This window comes from Pan troglodytes, chromosome 16 (assembly GCF_028858775.2).
Source record: "Pan troglodytes isolate AG18354 chromosome 16, NHGRI_mPanTro3-v2.0_pri, whole genome shotgun sequence".
NCBI lineage: Eukaryota > Metazoa > Chordata > Mammalia > Primates > Hominidae > Pan > Pan troglodytes.
This window is the reverse complement of record NC_072414.2, coordinates 24,110,479-24,128,370: the sequence shown is the minus strand read 5'-3', so window position 1 is coordinate 24,128,370 and position 17,892 is coordinate 24,110,479. Positions and strand designations below refer to the sequence as shown.

At 45.5% G+C, this 17,892-nt stretch overlaps 1 protein-coding gene and 1 long non-coding RNA gene across 5 annotated transcripts in view; one reads left to right on the top strand and one right to left on the bottom strand.

The window, feature by feature from the left end:
• Window positions 1–17,355, top strand: part of LOC107968570 (uncharacterized) — a 55,830-nt gene extending 38,475 nt beyond the window's left edge. For both annotated transcript variants that reach the window (XR_010151580.1, XR_001709842.3), the window contains 3 exons: window positions 8,419–8,570; window positions 11,501–11,604; window positions 15,423–17,355. This is a non-coding gene — a long non-coding RNA (uncharacterized LOC107968570). The remainder of the gene's footprint in view (window positions 1–8,418; window positions 8,571–11,500; window positions 11,605–15,422) is intronic.
• The window catches only part of CHRNA7 (cholinergic receptor nicotinic alpha 7 subunit), a 139,306-nt gene continuing 124,572 nt past the window's right edge, over window positions 3,159–17,892 (bottom strand). For 2 of the 3 annotated variants that reach the window (XM_001164138.5, XM_063794657.1), the window contains 5 exons: window positions 15,559–15,726; window positions 14,720–14,914; window positions 13,672–13,758; window positions 9,989–10,098; window positions 3,159–5,407 (listed from right to left, as the gene is read on the bottom strand). In XM_001164138.5, coding sequence (XP_001164138.1) covers window positions 4,889–5,407; window positions 9,989–10,098; window positions 13,672–13,758; window positions 14,720–14,914; window positions 15,559–15,726 — 1,079 coding nt within the window. In that variant the 3' untranslated portion in view covers window positions 3,159–4,888. The remainder of the gene's footprint in view (window positions 5,408–9,988; window positions 10,099–13,671; window positions 13,759–14,719; window positions 14,915–15,558; window positions 15,727–17,892) is intronic. The other variant, XM_016927864.3, reaches the window with a different exon arrangement.

The window sequence follows — 17,892 nt, the reverse complement described above, 5'->3', positions numbered from 1 at the left end:
GGGCCCAGCACTGGCTGGAGAAGCACCTGCAACAACTGTGGCTTCTGCTGTGCTGGCCCACTGCTGTCACCTGGGAGGGCTGGGTCAACGCAGGGACCCCCAAGACCCTGCAGACAGGTCCTCGGACTGCAAAGTCTAAGGGTCCGATGTCTAAAAATATAAACCGATAAAACTCATGGCAAGCTACATCAGTAGGCACAGGAGAAAGGAGAAATGCACACAATTACAAACGGAAAAAGGAGAAAAAACCACAAATACAAAGGGAAGAAAACACCTGAAGTGCATATATTACGAAACTACGCAACTATGTTGAAAAGTGGATGGAATTAATTTTATTTTTAAAAATGTCATTAAAATGGACTCTAGAAGGTCTTGAGGACCTAACCTGCCTGATGAGCAAAATCCAGAAATATACCACAGCAGGCCCAGACAGCCCCAGCTAGTTCTTCTACGCTTAAGCAGAAAATAATTCAAAACCAATAGATGATTGTAGAATATAGAGGTTTTTGTTTTATAATATTTCTTTAAGTCAGCATAAAGTTAAATCAAATCTGGACAAAAAACACATAAAAGCAAGCTGTAGAATGATGAATCTTAATTATAAATATTGATAACCAAAGTCATGATACTAACAAGTAAAGAACATCTCAGGAATACACTAATGATTTGGTCTTAAGTATTCTATTAATATAATTAAACATACTACTAGAGCAAAGGAAAAGACCTTCTGATAATCCCTCTGGACACTGAGAAGGCTTTGACAAAAATCTAACGTCTACATTTTCCCCAGAGAGTCTTAATAGTTTGAGAACACACAGATACTTTTTTATTATGGCAAGGAAAATACATGTCTTCATACAAGTTAAACGCTGAGACATTAAAAGGTGCCACTGATGTCACGAACAAGATAAGCATGCCACCTGAATCACTGTGACTCAACACTGATCTCAAATCAACTAGATACAAGAAAGAAATAAGAGACACATTGGAAAGGAGAAGTCAAAAGTATATCTTAGAAACAAGTAGGAATCACAATTTGTGGTTGATTATAACATTCATACATAAAAACCAACTACTTTCTTATACAATGGGATAAAATAGAAAATAAAGTGGAATAAATCATTCCATTGAAAATGATAGCCAAATGATAAAACATCTAGAAATAAACAACTATAAATTCAAAGCACCTTAGTGAACAAAATCATAAAACACTACTAAGTTACATAAAATTAGACTTAAACACAAGATTTCATGCTTTTGAATAGGAAGACTCAATCTGTAAATTCATTGTGACTCTAATTGAAAAAAGATTCATATGAGAGAGAGAGATTCAGAGTTGATGGGAGTGTTGACTTGAAAATACTGATATTAGTATGAATAATGCTTTAGAAGTGAAAGGCATTCATAGAGATAAATAGAACAGAAACAGAACCAAACACTTAAAGAAATTTAGTTTACAAATAAGGCTGCATTTTGAACAACTGGGGAAAACACTATGACTGTATTTTAGAAATGCATTATTACATATCTATTGATACTGCTGACCAACATTTCGAGGAAAAAGTATGGATTTTTCCCTCATGTCCTGCAACAAATGAATTCCAGGGAGTCTGAAGATGTGAAGGTGAACCAATAAAACCATAAAGTTTCAGAAGAAAATGCGAGTAAGTTTATTTATAATCTCAGAATGAGGAAGGCTTTTAAAAACTGGAAACAAATCCCACGATCGACAAAGAAAAATACTCACAAATTGACAACATAAAAATTTAAACGCTATGCCAATAAATAAGGAAATCAATAAATAACATCGAAAGACAAATGATAAAAATATTTTCAAGACATAAGACAAAAATGTCCCAAAGTGGATGAGCAAAGTAATTAAGAAAAAGCCAAATAACCCAGTTAGGAACTGGGTAAAATATATAAATGTATCAAAATTAAAACAACAAAAAAATTTTAAAAGATGTCCCATTTTATACACAAAATAAACCAAAATCAGAATAATATTCGCAAATATCATGTTTCACCAATTATATTGGGAAAAACATTAAGTTTGAAAATACCCAGTGCTATTATAGAAAGCTGAGAAATTGGGCCTTTTATTGTACTCTTGATGGAGTTACATCCTTCGATCAGTTTCTAGAAGATAATCTGGCAATAGCTATCAAAATTTTAAATACATGTAGCCTTAAACCCAGCAATTCCATTTCTAAGTTGGAATTTATACCGTTTTAGTCACAAAACTATGTCAAGATGTATGTACAAGTATGCCAATTATAGATTTGTATATAAAAATAAAAACTGGAAGTATCCATATGTTCACCAATAAAAGGCTACTCAAATAAATGATAGTCCGCTGAGACAATGGAATGCTAAGCAGCTACTAAGAGGAATGAGGTAGATCTTTATATGTTATTATGGGACAACCTGTAAGACAAAACCCCACATGAAGAATGCAAGGTGCAGCGCCCTTCACAGAGCGTTAGTGCTGGAGAGGGAAGGTCTCTCTCCATAACCCCCGTCCCTCCTTCTTTGGCCTCTTATCTTCTTTTCTTCCTTTCTAGAAATGCCCTTAGAAGCTCATTAGTGGTCCCCTCTGAGAGAGAAAACAGGCAGTATGGGAGACTGTTGTTTTTAACCACTCATACTTTTCTAACTATGTGCACATCTATTCCTTATTATTACTTTATTAAAGGACAGAGTAGTTATTTGAGAGTCCAAAATATGCACAACTTGTTTGCATTTTATGTGTTCCTGTATAAAATACAAAACCAAAAAGGTTTCTTTTTAAAGCAAAAATGTGGGAGGGATCAATTTTGGGATAATGATAAGAAATGAAGCATTCCTTTTATATATCAAAACACTTCTACTTGTTTCTAAAGACACTGTAACAGAAAAAAAAAAAAACCAAAAAACCGAAAATCTTGTGCATGGTTCATCCATAGCATGTGGAAGGAATGCCTGCTGAGAAAGGATCCTGCTCCAAGCCGCCTGAGGCTGGAATGTCCTGATCCACCAACTTTCTCATAAGTGAGGTCTCTTGTCACACACAAGGTACCTCACACTTACACACACACACACACCGCACACATGCAAGCTTCCATCTTCCTCCAGTGCAAACAAAGTCATGTGCATTACCCAGAAATGAGTGAGCCAGATGGCTGGAAAAGCACATACAATTTATTTAACTCTGAAAATCAAATCTTCCCTCATGATGTTCCCACCTCAGGGATTAGAAGCAAATTAAAAATCTCTAGGGGCTCAGAAGCCTTCTATAATTTTGAGCTCTGAGCAGTTGTTGGATGACACAATGGAACAGGAGAGGTCTTTCTTGGTGAATTACCCTCTGATCTCATTAAAGAATAAGAATGAGACCATCCTGGCTAACATGATGAAACCCTATCTATCTCTACTAAAAATACAAAAAATTAGCCAGGCATGGTGGCGGGTGCCTGCATTCCCAATTACTCGGGGGGAGGCTGAGGCAGGAGAATGGCATGAACCCAGGAGGTGGAGCTTGCAGTGAGCTGAGATCATGCCACTGCACTCCAGCCTGGGCGATAATCTAAGGGAAGAGCTGTATCATCACTTAGGTTTAAAAATTAAAGTTTCTCTTGTTTTAAGTTGCCCATCTCCAGTGAATCCACCCAAGGACTTTGAGCCAGCTTTTGGGGCTGCAGCTGGGGTGGACTGGCTTGGAGCAGGCAGACTCCCAAAGGCCAGAACTCAGAATTGCTGGCTTGTCAGTCACTGAGGGTCGGCCAGCTCCTCCCTGCTGCCTGCCACTGGCCAGGTATCCAGAGAAGGGATGGGCCACACCATCCCCTCCCTGGCGCCTGCCATACTGGGGACCAGAAGAGTTCCCAGCCTCTACTTCCTGGCCCTGACACAGGCAGAAAGGGCCTAGGAATATGTTCACTTTATGTTGTGCATTTGTATGGATGCACACATTTCTAAGACTAATTAACTCCAGTGCATGTGAATCAGCTAACACATTATTTTTTTAAAGCCCATGTAAGTGGCTTCACTTAGCTTTAGCTATTCTTTTGGGCTGTTAATTCTAGTAGAACTCTTATTTGTCCTGTGGGTTCTGCAGAATAGAACAGATTTGCTCAACTCCTCAGTGTCTGAGAGCAGCACCTAGGAGTTATCTGGGATCCACCAAAGACACTCCGCGGGGCCTGGCCCTTGTTCAGAATAAACAGAAACCTGCGTCCCTTTGATCTCCTTGACAGGGTAGGTTTGCAGAAGTCAGGCAGGCTGGTAAAAACATCCTTAGTAAGACCAACAGTCTGTCTTTTTTTTTTTTTTTTTTTTTTTAATGTAGAAACAGCATCAAGCTGTTTCTCTCTACTGTCTTTGATAGAAATAAAAATAAAAAGTTGAATTGCAGAAAAGCTAAGAGGTTTTTAGTTTTTGTTTTTTGTTTTCCTTCCACCAGTCAATTATTGGAATGGATTTAGTGAGTCTGGTTTATTTTAGCTTCAATCTGGGTTTGTACACAAGCAAAAAGCAAATGTTGAATTTTCAGGTAGACCTTCATGCAGACATGCAAAACCAACTGTCCCGGTGGTGAGGAGCCATGGGGAGCTCTCCGAAGGGCTTTCCAGGCAGTGGGCTAATGGGCAAAATGACTGCTCAGTGGCCCTGCTGACCGATGGTACGGATGTGCCAAGGATATCTATCAGCCCATCTGAGAATATGAAACAAAGTGCTGAGATTCTACTACCTAAAGTAACAAAGAAACCGTAAGCAACACGACTGACAGCCAGAAGGGAACACTGGAGTTGTGGCGTGTAATGCTGTCCTGGATTAGCACCCCCAAATCTCGCCAAGCCAAAGGCCTTGCCCATCTGTGAGTTTTCCACATGTACAGAACCAGGCGTGGTTACGCAAAGTCTTTGGACACGGCCTCCACGAAGTTGGGAGCCGACATCAGGATGCCGATGGTGCAGATGATGGTGAAGACCGAGAAGGCCATGAGGCACAGGCGGTCCACCACGCAGGCGGCGAACTTCCACTCGCTGCAGACCGCCTCGCTTTCGTCCTGGCAGCGGAAGCGGTTGGCAATGTAGCGGACCTCCTCCAGGATCTTGGCCAGGTCCGGGTCCCCCTCGGGGGGCTGCCCACCGTGCAGGAGGTGCTCGTCGTGCGTGGGGGAGCAGGCCATGCGGCCACACACTACCCCAGAGTCGGGGGTCGGGACACAGTGCACGCCGTCCAGGCCGCGGAAGCCGATGTACAGCAGGTTCCCGTTGCTGGCGGGCGGCGGCGCCACGGCGCTCATCTCCACACTGGCCAGGCTGCAGCGCCGCTGCTTGTGCTGGCAGGCCGGGCGCACCTTGTCCTCCCCGGGCCTCTTCATTCGCAGGAACCACGCGCACCAGTTCAGAAGGATGACTCTGGTCTGGGGAGACAACAGAACGTTAAGAGCAGCCCTGAGGCGGACATGGGCTGATCCCAACAGCAGTAAGATCCTACAATACAAGCCCTGCTTCACTGGTCCTGGGGGTAGCAGCCTCCACTGCCTCCCGGATGATTTTAGCAGGCAAGCAGTGCTTGCGTATGACAAGCAGTCGAGTTCAACGTGAGGCAAGACTAAAACTGATGCACCCTGGGAACAAGCTAAATTGTTCTCCGGGGCAGGCACACTGCAATCTCAGGGAAGACAGCTTCGTGGAAGGGGAAGGCTATCTGAGCTGTGTAAAGAGGGAAAGTCAATTTCCCTCTCTGATCCTTCCTCATCTGTAACCCGGGGACCTTCAGATCTAACTCTGGCTCCCACACTACCTGTTAGGTGCCCTGGAAGGCCACCGCAAATTCGCAAAGAGTGCCTGGGGGAGGTTGTACATTTTCAAATGCAATCCCAGGATATCCATGAGACACCAGGTGAACTTGAAGCTTGAAGCAGTTCAGGCTTCCAACATCAGATTACCACATCTCTTGTGATGACGTGACCACTTTGCAAAGCTGTTTTTCAAAGTACCCTGATAAAAAGCAAACACCAAGGAACTTCATGTGAAACAGAAACTAGGTTAGTGGTCTCCAATCTGATCCCAAGATTTGAGAGGCGGCGCCGTGCCCCATAGGTGCTACATTGTTAAGGCATAAATACTTATTCAAGTGTTTTGATCTATTTAAAAAGAGAGCCTTGGGTATTATTTCTTTTGGCCAGGGGCTCTGTGAAAAATTTCCTAAGATACTAACGTGCTGCGAACCAAGGAAGTTGCGGAACCTCTAACCTAACTCAGTAGGCTTCAATGAAGACCGAATAAGATGATGTCTGGGAGAGTACTTTGAAAAGTTGAAGGCAGAAGTTGGCAAACTTTCTGTAAAGGGCCAGGCAACTACTCACTTCTGCTGATGTAGCACACACTGAAGGCGTCAAATGGATGGGCATGTTTTCTAAAATAACTTATTTACAAAAACACTTGGTGGACTGGATTTGGCCACCTAGGCCATAGTTTGCTAACTTCTGGTCTAAAGTGTGTCCTAGAGTGCATGAAAGAAGCTGGAGAAAAATCACCATGGAGTTTATCCTGGTTTTGCCTCTCATGGAAAGAAGAGAGACAACTGAAGCCTCAATCCAGGTAAAGAAGCATTCTTGCAAGCCCGTCCATGTAAAGTGTATGAAAAGTGGGCCCTTTCCCTGAAATTATCCAGATCCTGATTTCATTTACATTTTGTTTTATGATTTTGGGGAAATTCCATCAGTAACCTAACAGGTTTATTTCCTATCTTTAGGAAATATACAGATAGTAAATTGTGCAGTTCGTATCTGCAGAGCTTTCATTCTTGGTCATCTTTTTATAACATCTTATCAAAGATAACTGCAACAAACAGGTCTGGGGACAAGAACGGGGAAGCACAAGACCAGTTTCCTTGCAGCTATAAAAATAACCCTTTGTTTCCCATTGTACTTTACAAGCAGGCGGCACTCTGCGTGTCCTGGAAAGGTTGGGTCTGCTGACCTTGGAGGGTTTTTTATGATCAGTAAGGAGCAGGGACATATGGCCCCAGGTGAAACCTTGGGTGAGTTGGGCCGTCCATACAAGGCTCATGAGACAAGTCATCTCACTTGGGCCTTTCAGGGTCCGGTGAAATGAGTATAATTCCCCCACTTTACAGACCAACAAACTGAGGTTCAAAGAGGCTAATAAACTGGCCCAACGACATACAACGAGTAAGTAAGTGGTTATGTCACTTCACATGTTTAGCCTTTCCCAGCCTCATCTGTCAAAGGGTCTGTAAGATTCTCTTCAAAACTCGCACAACCCCACCCCTCTGGGAAGGCACCAGAAAGCCTGAGCCAGCTCTCCTGGGAGGCTGCAGGGCAGTGAGTGTGCCTGCATCCAGTGGCAGCAGTGCACACAGGGAGCGAGCAGCACCAGGCACTTCTCCCTCCATGGCAGGGTCTACACGTCCCCCAGTGCACATCTCAAGCTCATATGATACACTCTGCCAAGTCCATTTTGAATTCCATGGCCTGAATCATTAACTTTCAAAGCCAAAGCATTTAAAAGATAAAATTATCCTCTTGGCACTCCTCAAATTGTGCTCTTGACCTCTTCTGTTAGGCTACAGTTTTGTTTCTGGCTGTGCAAATGTCACATAATGCCACTGCACCCGGCAGTATCTTCTTCATAGCAACAGATCATAATAAAAGTCCCTCGGAGGCTGTTTGTGTTTCACATACACATGGAATGAAAGAAAAATGCAGTGTGCTATATAAAGCGAGAGAAATGCATAAGCTTCATCTTTCATTTGCAGCCAATTGGTTTTAATAAGCTTTTATGCTGAGAGGTGAATAATTAGCATATGTTCTTAATTAAGATCGTTCTAGAGCAGTAGAGTGCTCCAGGTCGTTAAAAATGGTTTTGTGTCTCAATGTCTTAATTCTCTTATCTTCTCATCAGTCAAAATACTTAACAAGAAATGAGAATGTTTAGATTTTTGTATTTGCATAAATAAATACTAGAAGAAAAATAAGGAATTCATTAAAACGGTTATCAATATTGATGGTAGATGCAGGGTAAAGGGGAAGGAATGGGAGCAGGATTTCCTTATGTATAATTTTAATATTATTTTGACTTTAGAAACAGGTAAATGTATTACCTGCTTCAAACTGATGGATGGACAGACAGAAAGAGCAGCAAACCAACAAGCCTCCAGCTCTCAGGCCTCTCACCTCTGGCCTTGCATTTTCTTAAGTGTGGGTCAGGGTTATAAGGAAATCAGACAAAAATACAGGTGAATGTGTGCAAATGTACCCCAGTGTTTTAAGGGGGGGCCTTCACAAAACAAGCCTCAGGGAATGTAGTGATGTGGTGGTCTGTGTGTGAGACATCACCATGTAGGCTGAGCTCACATTACTGCTTGTGTAATGAGCTACAAGTGAGTCTTTTTTTTTTTTTTTAGGAGATGGAGTTTTGCTCTGTCACCCAGGCTGGAGGGCAATGACACCACCATAGCTCACTGGAGCCTGGAGCTCCTGGGCTCACATGATCCTCCCACCTCAGCCTCCCAGGTAGCTGGGACTACAGCCACACACCACTGTGGTGGGCTCACAGGTAAGTCTTTACTAAATAGTGTATAAGGGGAATGGGCCATGTGGGTGAAACTCTGAGAAGAAACAGTAATTTTGTAAAGCATTTCTTAAGAAGCAGTCTTTGCTAAGTGAGCATTCAGGTAACAACTCCACAATGACTGTTTCAGGAGGCCCAGCAATCCCCTATTCCTGGAGGGTGCCTGACAGCATCTCACCCCCTACAGCTGCATTTAGCTTGTTGGTGATTCCTAGATTCCCTTCTGAACTGGGACACAAGTGCTCTCCAAAGACAGACAGCTTTTGGAATGTGAGGGCCTTTTTAGCTCCCCAAATCCTTAGGCCAGGCTCTCTAGACAGGAGGACGGGGAAGCTTTACAAAGCTCACATGAAGAGGGGAAGAAGCTCAGGCCCTCCCTAGGCCCTCATCAAGGTTTCCTGACTGCCAGGCAAGGGTGGATGCAGAGCTCTGGACACCGTGCAGGAGAGGATCCCTGGGTGGGTGAGCATCCGCAGATGTGGCCGGGCACGGTGCCAGCAGCTGGGGCAGGAGTGGTATGGCCCAGGCTAAGCTGACAGGCTGTGGGATGCCATCCTTTCTGTTTTCATCCGTTTCCTTTTATCCCTTCCCCCTTCTGCACTGGTGACAATTAGTCTTTGTTTCATAGACTTCTGGTTGGATGATATCCCTAGATGTACTGAACGTACATATTTGTACACAGCTCATTCTGTTTCTTACTCTTTGCTCCTCATTCTGTTGTGAAGCCTCAACCATGTTGCTACGCATCTGTCTCATCTGTTGCTTCCAACTGCAGCACAGTGCTTCACGGCATGCATCAAAAAACAAACTAGCTTCTCAAAACACCGTGCTGATTGATAGAACACACAGGGCAGCCAGTTTGAGAGCCTTACTCTGCAGTTAGATTAGACAGCAGTGCCACGGGGCATCCGGGAACATGTGCACCATGACTGCACACTACACAAAGACACGTCAATAGGTGACGAAATACAGAAACAAAGCTATTTCTGGCTGGGAACAATGGCTCACACCTGTAATCCCAGCACTTTGGGAGGCTGAGGTGGGCAGATTACGAGGTCAGGAGTTCGACATCAGCCTGGCCAACATAGTGAAACCCCATCTCTACTAAAAATACAAAAAAAATTGGCCAGGTGTGGTGGCAGGCGCCTGTAGTCCCAGCTACTTGGGAGGCTGAGGCAGGAGAATTGCTTGAATCCAGGAGGTGGAGGTTGCAGTGAGCCAAGATTACACCACTGCACTCCAGCCTGGGTGACAGAGTGAGACTCCGTCTCAAAAAAACAAACAAAAAACCCAAAGCTATTTCTTTAGGAATGCCCGTTTTTTGTGTGATTTTAAAAATAAACCCTAGGAGGAGCCTCCTTTACAGGGGGGCTCCGACTCCATCGGGGGTGGGAGGAACGTACCCACTTGGGCATCTTGCCCCCGTCGGGGTCGTGGTGGTGGTACTGCAGCACGATCACCGTCACCACCACCGAGAGGCCCACGATGATCATGGTGCTGGCGAAGTACTGGGCTGTGGAGAGAACACATGCAGGGTGAGACCCGGGGATCCTGTGGCACTGCACGTCACAGGACAGGCACACCCTGATCAGGTTCTCTGACCGTCAGGGCCTCAGGTTGCAGTGATGCCCATGTGTCCAGGCCTGCAGCCCACATTCTGGGTGGGCAAAACCAGCCAGTGTGGTCTGACTTCCCGCCCACGGAGTGACCTTCCCTCACACTTCATTGCACTTCCATGCACTCTGGCCGACTTGTCAGTCAATAAGACTAGCATCGCCTGGCAGGATGGTGATAAGCTTGTTCCTGTGGGTAAATACTGGATGTGAGGGCATGGGAACCATCCAGTGTTTATGATGCAGGCCTCTACTGTGCTCCAGGGGCACAATGAGGGCAAACCTGCACACCACCTGGCTGCCAGCTGTCCAGCCTGAGGAAGGGGTCAGTGGCAGGGACTTTTCAGGACGAGAACTTCAGTCTCAGCTTTGGTTCTAATGGGTCATGGGTGTCCTTCCACCTGGGCCCAGGTGAGGGGCAGCATGGAGCATCTGAGTGCTTCCATCCTGGTCCACTAGCTACTGGCTGTGAGTTTGGAGTGGATGCTCAGCCTCTTCGGGCCTCAGCTCTCCAATGGGGGGTGGTGCAAAGGATGACGTTTGTGTCCCCACAAAGTTCATGGGTTAAAACCCTAGTCCTAACTGGGATGGTATCTGGAGGTGGGGCTTTGGGAGGTATGAGATTGTGATTTATAATAAGAAATATGTATTTGGTCTTCCTCCCATTTCCTGGCACACAGCTCCTAAAACCTTTGAATCTCTGAAGTCATCAGTGTCTTTTTATATGCTAATGAGATGATTTATGGCTGAGGTTCCTGGATACCCTCAGGATGGGGTTTGGTTGCCAGGGGAACCAGCCAAGTAATTAGAGAGTTGGAACCTTCAAGCTCTGTCCCCTCTCCCAACCCTTGACCCCTGGGGAGGAAAGAGGTACTGACGGTTGAGTTGATCGCCAGTGGCCAATGATGTAATCAATCATGCCTATGTAGTGAAGCCTCCATAAAAACCCAAAAGGATGGAGTTCTGTGGAGACCTTCCCAGTGCTGAACACGGGGAGGTGTTTGGAGGGCAGAGAGGGCATGGCAGTTCCATGCCCCTTCCCAAATACCTTGCCCTATGCATTTCTTTCATCTGACTGTTCATCTGTGCTTTATAATTAATGAATAAATATCAGTAAAATGTTTCCCTGAGTTTACTAGAGTGAGTCACTCTAGTAAATGGCTGAACTCAAAGATGTGCTTTTGGGAACTCCCCGATTTATAGACACTTGGTCAGAAGCATGGGAAGCCGGAACTTCTAACTGGCATCTCAAGTGGAAATGGTCTTGTGAGCCTTAATCTGTGAGTGCTGTGCTAACTCCAGGTGGTGTCAGGACTGAAGTGAACTCACTGTAGGACGCCCAGCTGGTTTCCAAGAATTGATCGATGTGGGAGAAACGCCCCGCTTTGGTGTCAGAAGTGTTTTGTGTAAGTAGAGAAATGGTGAGTGATTTTCTCAGGGGCCTTCAACAGGTCCTGAGGGTGCAGCCCTCATGAATGGGATTAGAGTCCTTCATAAAAAGAGGCTAAAGAGCTAATTCACTCTCTTTTTGCCATGTGAGGCCACAGCGAGAAGAGGGCCAGCTGTAAACCAGGGAGTGGCCCCTCACCAGAGCCCTGCTGCCACCCTTATCGAGGACGTGCAGCCTTGCAGAACTCTGAGAAATAAATGTCTGTTGCTTAGGCCCCCAGTCTACAGCAATTTGTTACGGTAGCCTCCATTAAAATAGGAACAACTTCCTTGCAGGATTTGTGCAATGATGAGCAATTACACAGGCCAAGATGTCTACGAGAAAGGAGGGGGCATTCTTTAGTGGGCAGCTCTAATTATTAAACCTTTGGTGTGGCTGTCCACTCAAGGGGCTGAACTCTAAGCGGAAAGCATCAGAGTGCAGGGCGCTAAGCATTCAGCTAGCCCTCACTGGCCCTCACGCCAGGAAGGAACTCACTGCCTTCCTACAAAGACCAAGAGGTACCTGGGAGGAGCTCTGCCAGAGCTGGAAGTTTGAGACCTAAAGTTAGCATCAGGGCCCCTGAGAAAAGGAAAGGAGACTGGAGCAAACCGTGACCCTTATGAGCTGAATTATGCTTCCCCCTAGAATTCATATGTTGAAGCCCTAACCCCTAGTACCCTAGAATGTGACTGTACTTGGAGATAGGGTCTTTAAGGAGGTAATTAAGTACAATTAGGTCGTCAGGGTAAGCCCTAATCCAATCTGACTGGTGTTCTTTTAATGAAGAAGAGGAAATTTGGACACACAGAGAGGCACCAGGGATGCAGGTGCACACAGGAACTACCAGGGGAGGACAAAGCATTGTGAAAGTGGTTGTCTGCAAGCCAGGGGGAGAGGTCTCAGGTGAAACCATCCCTAACGGCCCCTTGGTCTTGGACTTTCAGCAGTGCAACTGTGAGAAAATAAACTTCTGTTATTTAAGCCCCTAAGTCCATAGTATTTTGTCATGGCAGCCTGAGCAGACCAACCACCTCTGGAGAGATGGGGGTCAAAGGATTGCCCAGACTGAATTTCCATCAACAGAGGGCAGCAAAGCTGATGTCCCTGGGGCCATCAACATCCCATCCTTCGAGATGTGGGCTATGCACCAACCAAGCCTTTCCCAGCGGGTCATCAGTCCAGAGAGAGAAGGCCTGACGACTGCCCCCGGAAGGGAGGCTGCAAATCTCTACTGAAAGCAGTGTGCTGGAAGGTAGAAAGAATGGAGTCAGAATCAGGTGGAAAGGTGGTTCTTCCCTGTCTGGATGGTACCAAGAGAAAAATGATACCCACAAAGGCTTTTCATACCAACAGTTTCTCTGGCCAAAATACTGCACATACAGGGAGTTCCACAAAGAAGGGCCTTTGCTGCTTGGTTCCTAAAGCCTGGGGGTATCCAGGTAGGGCTCTCCCTCTAGCCCACCCCCAGGTAGACACAGCATGCGTCCTCAAACAGCAGGGGCCAGCAGGTGTAATGACAGTCTGTATACCTCCTTCCAACCTTCACTGCCCAGTGGGAGTGGAGACTCTTGTTTTTGTTGTCCCTCCCTGGGTAGAGGATCATGCCTTATACCTGTGCAAAATATATTTTTCTCATTCATATTTCCCTAGAAACTTTTATACAGAGACATTGAGTTATCTCAGGACACAGTAACTGTGTGCTTCTCCCATTTTAACAAAGGCTTTGTGGGAAAACAACATCTTAAGCTAAAATGATGCATCTCTAATGATGAAATATCTGGCTTCAAAGCAAGCATGAGGAGGAGAACTATGAGGGGAAGGGGGGCATTTCTGTGAGATAAAAGTCAAACCTCAAAGCTGAATATCCCCTTCCCCTTACTTGGGCCCGGGTGACTCTGAATAGTTACAGCAAATCATCACCTTCCAGAGAAAATGGGGGCAGTGCAGCCCTATTTCTTCTAGTTTCATCTGCTGGGAAATCCTGGGCACACTCTAACCCTAACCCCATATCTCTAAGAGAGGAGCCCGACTCTTGCCTTACCTATCAATGGTACCGAATCGGATGTTGCGGGCATGATCTCAGCCACGAGCAGCATGAAGACAGTAAGAGAGAGTAAGACTGTTATCCCTAAAACATAAACACACAGCGGTTCCTCAGACAAAAACAGACAAGAAGGCCTCAATTCTGTCTAACGAGGGCTCCTAACCTGACACTCAAAAGAAAGGGAGGCGCTGGGGGGAATGTCGTGGAATGCACGTTTTCCCTATGTATGGGCGTGTGCATTTTCCAGGGGACATTCCATGCCACTTACCAGAGTCCCAAAGGAGTCTCTTATGGAGACAAGTTTAGGACCCAGAATTTTAAAAGCATCAACACAAACTGAAAAATTTAACTTGGCACAATTATCTCTCATATTCTCTGTAAAATATTATTGAGAAGTAGTTTCACGTAGCAGGAAAAAGAAAATATGCAGTCAGGGGACCTGATTTCAGGTCTTACATTTGCTACTCAGCCAGCTATGTGACCTTAGATACAACATTCAACCTTTCTGAACCTCATACTCAGAAGATATGGGTTTGGGAATGATTTCTACCATATGCTACATCTGATGTTTAGCAACTCTTTAAGACATTGGGAAACTCATTCCACCATTCAAAATCTTGGTTTCCTTCGCTTCGTATGGGAGTGATCGTAAGAATTACACTGGGTACTGTAACATACAAATGCAAGCTGATACTAAGCTAAATTGTTCCCTCGATGACCAGTCGCCATTGAGGAACAGGTGGGGTGGCAGGAGGGAAGAAGGCACAGGCCTCTCAAGGCAGAATGGAGCTGGCCCCTCCCTGTGCATCCCCCATCCTCTGAGGGTCCTCCAGTATTCTCAGGATTACACAGCCGTCCAGCACGGAGCCCGAATCAGGGACCTCTGGTGTCCTGGAGCCACCGTGGGCTCGGAGGTCCATGGGATGAGCCAGGGAATCCCCAGGAACCCTGATGGAGTCCTGCGCTGTCTGCTGTGAGCCCTCCAGAGCTGACCTCAGCAGAGGGTCTCTAGTCTCAGACTCCCGCCAGACACTGGGGCGCTTACCCAGGGAAATCTTCTCCCCGGAATCTGCAGGAAGCAGGAACACCAGCAGGGCGAGGGCGGAGATGAGCACACAGGGGATCAGCAGGTTGAGGCCATAGTAGAGCGTCCTGCGGCGCATGGTCACTGTGAAGGTGACATCGGGGTAGGGCTCTTTGCAGCACTCATAGAACCTTTCACTCCTCTTGCCGGGGATTCCTCCATAGGGAGGAGGAGAGAAGGAGCCATTGTTAGAATACAATAAATTACCCTGTTTATTTCAATGTGTATACCACACACAAGCACAGTCCTAAAGTTTGCAAAGTGCTAAAAAAAAAAAAAAAAAAAAGGGGGGGGGTGTAATTAGCTTGAATAAAACCTTGTTGATTTACTATAGAGTTAAGAGTATTTTAGTGATAGTTGGCCAAATTGGTAGATATTCTTTTGGTGGATTGGAAACACATGATTATAATAATTATAAATAATACATTACCAATTTTACACTGTTATAAATGTAATCACTGTTTTCCTATTTTAAAATAATCAAATATAGGTTCCCATCAACTGAAATTTGCTGTTCAACTTGCTTTTAGAAATGGAGTGGATCTGCATAACGTAGAGAGATCTATCCTCACACTGGTTTGTTTAAATGCATCCTCACTGCAGTTGCCAGTTCCTCTTGGAAAGCATGGCATATCCTAACTGTTTTCTGTTTCTCCTCCTGTAGCTCTCACTAAATTATGGAGACTACTGCAAAATTCAATAAATGCTCGCACCGGAAAGGACAGTGGAAAATCCCAAACTTTTAAAGCTTGCCCAGAAATAGGAAAGCTTTCTTCCAGGCGGTTAGTCTCATGGCTTACCCACTAGGTCCCATTCTCCATTGGGGATATAGCCACTGATATCTGCCTCCTGCATCTGCAGATCCAAGGACCAGCCTCCGTAAGACCAGGACCCAAACTTCAGTTTGCAGTGCTGCACATCAAAGGGAAACCAGCGTACATCGATGTAGCAGGAACTCTTGAATATGCCTGTGTGGGTGATGGAAACAGAAGACTGAAACGGAAGCTGGCTGAGATGTGCTGAAAATACACAGCAGTTCCTTCAGCCGGTTCCGCCCTCCGCACTGCAGCTAACACAGTCCAGAGCAAACGGAATCTGTCTTTTTATTTATTCGCAAAATCTGTAAAACAGAATCTCAGCTAAGCTTCACTGTCTTTTAAAATCCAAACGTAACACTGACATGCTCTCTCAAAGACTGTTTTGTGGGCTTTTTGTGCAAAAAGTTAGCTCTATAATCTGCATTTACCATGAGCATCTTCAGACTCTAAATAATAAAAGTAAAGAATGCAAAATATCTCAGAGAAGGTGATAACCCTGATGATGAAGTTAGAAATAGAATCTTAAAGGTGTGTGTGTGTGTGTGTGTGTGTGTCTGTTTGGTGCGGGGTGAGGTAGGCATTTTCTTTAGGTTAAAAATAGGAAGAACACATGATTATCGAGAAATACAATCTAGAATTCTGGTTAAAGCTAGAATTTTAACTAATTTAAATTCTAGATGAAGAACAGAACAAGCTGGGCACAGTGTCTCATGCCCGTAATCCCAGTGACTCAAGACATTGACGTGGGAGGGTCACTTGAGACTAGGAGTTTGAGACCGGACTGGGCAACATAGTGAGACATCTCTAATAAAAAAAATTAGCTGGGTGAGGTGATGCATGCCTGTAGTCCCGGCTACTCAGAAGGCTAAGGCAGGAGCATTGCTTGAGCCCAGGAGTTTGAGGCTAAAGTGAAGTGAGCTATGATCGAGCCCCTGCACTCCAGCCTGGGGAACACACCTAGAATCTGTCTGTAAGAAAAAAGGTTAAAAAACAAACAAACAAACAAACAAACAAAAAAACAAGAACAGATAGGTTTAAGCTGAAGAGAAGGTGCTTGAAGGAAGAGTTTCTGCTGAAAAGAGCTATTCCAGGCTAGGACAGGTTGGAAGTGGATTTCCCAGAGGGCCAAGGGGAGGAAACCAGAAGAGGCCACTCCAGTTATTTACACTCATGTGCTCTTCCCTGCCCAGAGGAAGGCTGCATGGCACAAGAAGACAGGCACAGACTCGGTGTCCAGGTGTTCCTGGGGCAGGGCTGGCACTCTGCAAACTTCTGTTACTGAGTTACAGAAAGAGTGCACGCAGGAAGGGCCTCCACAGCCTTGCAGACAAGGACCCCACCTCACAACCGAGTTGGGAAAAGATACACATTTTGTCCCCTGAAGCTCCTTTAAGTATGCTTTGCGTCCTTACATGAAATGTCTATAGGAATCTGGAATCATCACAGACAATCCCCCTCCATTAATAGTTGGATCCCCCCAAAACCCACATTGTCTGCCAGTTAGTTGGAAAGCTTTGTAACTTCATGAGCCCATTTCTACGAAATGGCCCGAGACAGAGAATTTCTAGAGACAAGAAAGCAGATCAGTGGTTGCTGGGAGTAGGAATGGGAATTAACTGCAAACAAGCAAAAGGGATCTTTGTGGGGTGATGGGAATGTTCTAAAACTAGACTGTGGTAATGGTTGCATAAGTCTGTAAATATACTAAAAGTTGTTGAATCATGTACTTAAAATGCATGATATGTAAATTCTCTCTCAATAAAGCTGTTAAAAAATAAACACATGAAATGGGGGGGAAAGTCATGTTATGATCAAGTCTCTATTTCAAAGCTTGAACTCAAAACATTCTTTCCTATCCATGCCCCTCTAACTACAGACAGGGCAGCATCCTGGGACTCGTTCTACACTCCCAGGGAGCAGGCGGGGGTTTCCCAATCCAGGCGGCCCTGGGCCTTTCCTGCCAGCGTAAGGAAGCCCCTCATGGTCACAGGACAACGTGTCCCGTCCTGACCGGAATCCAGGGCCACTGCAGTGGGGACACAGACCTGGAGCCCCAGAGGGGGCTGCTGCACTCAGGCAGCTCGAGGCTTGCAGTGCTGGTCCTGCAGCTGAAAATAGCCTCAGCCTTCCAAACAACCTGCAGCAGCATATTCTACACTGGTGACTACCGGAGGCTGTTTTCTAAAATAGCCCTCATAACAGAAGCTGCAACACGCAGGCCTGGCAAGAAAGACCTCGGGAGCGATGGAAGGCTCCCCCCACTACCCCTGTTTGCAAGGGTCCTGCTGGTAGGAGGAAATGCCAGGGCTAGCAGGA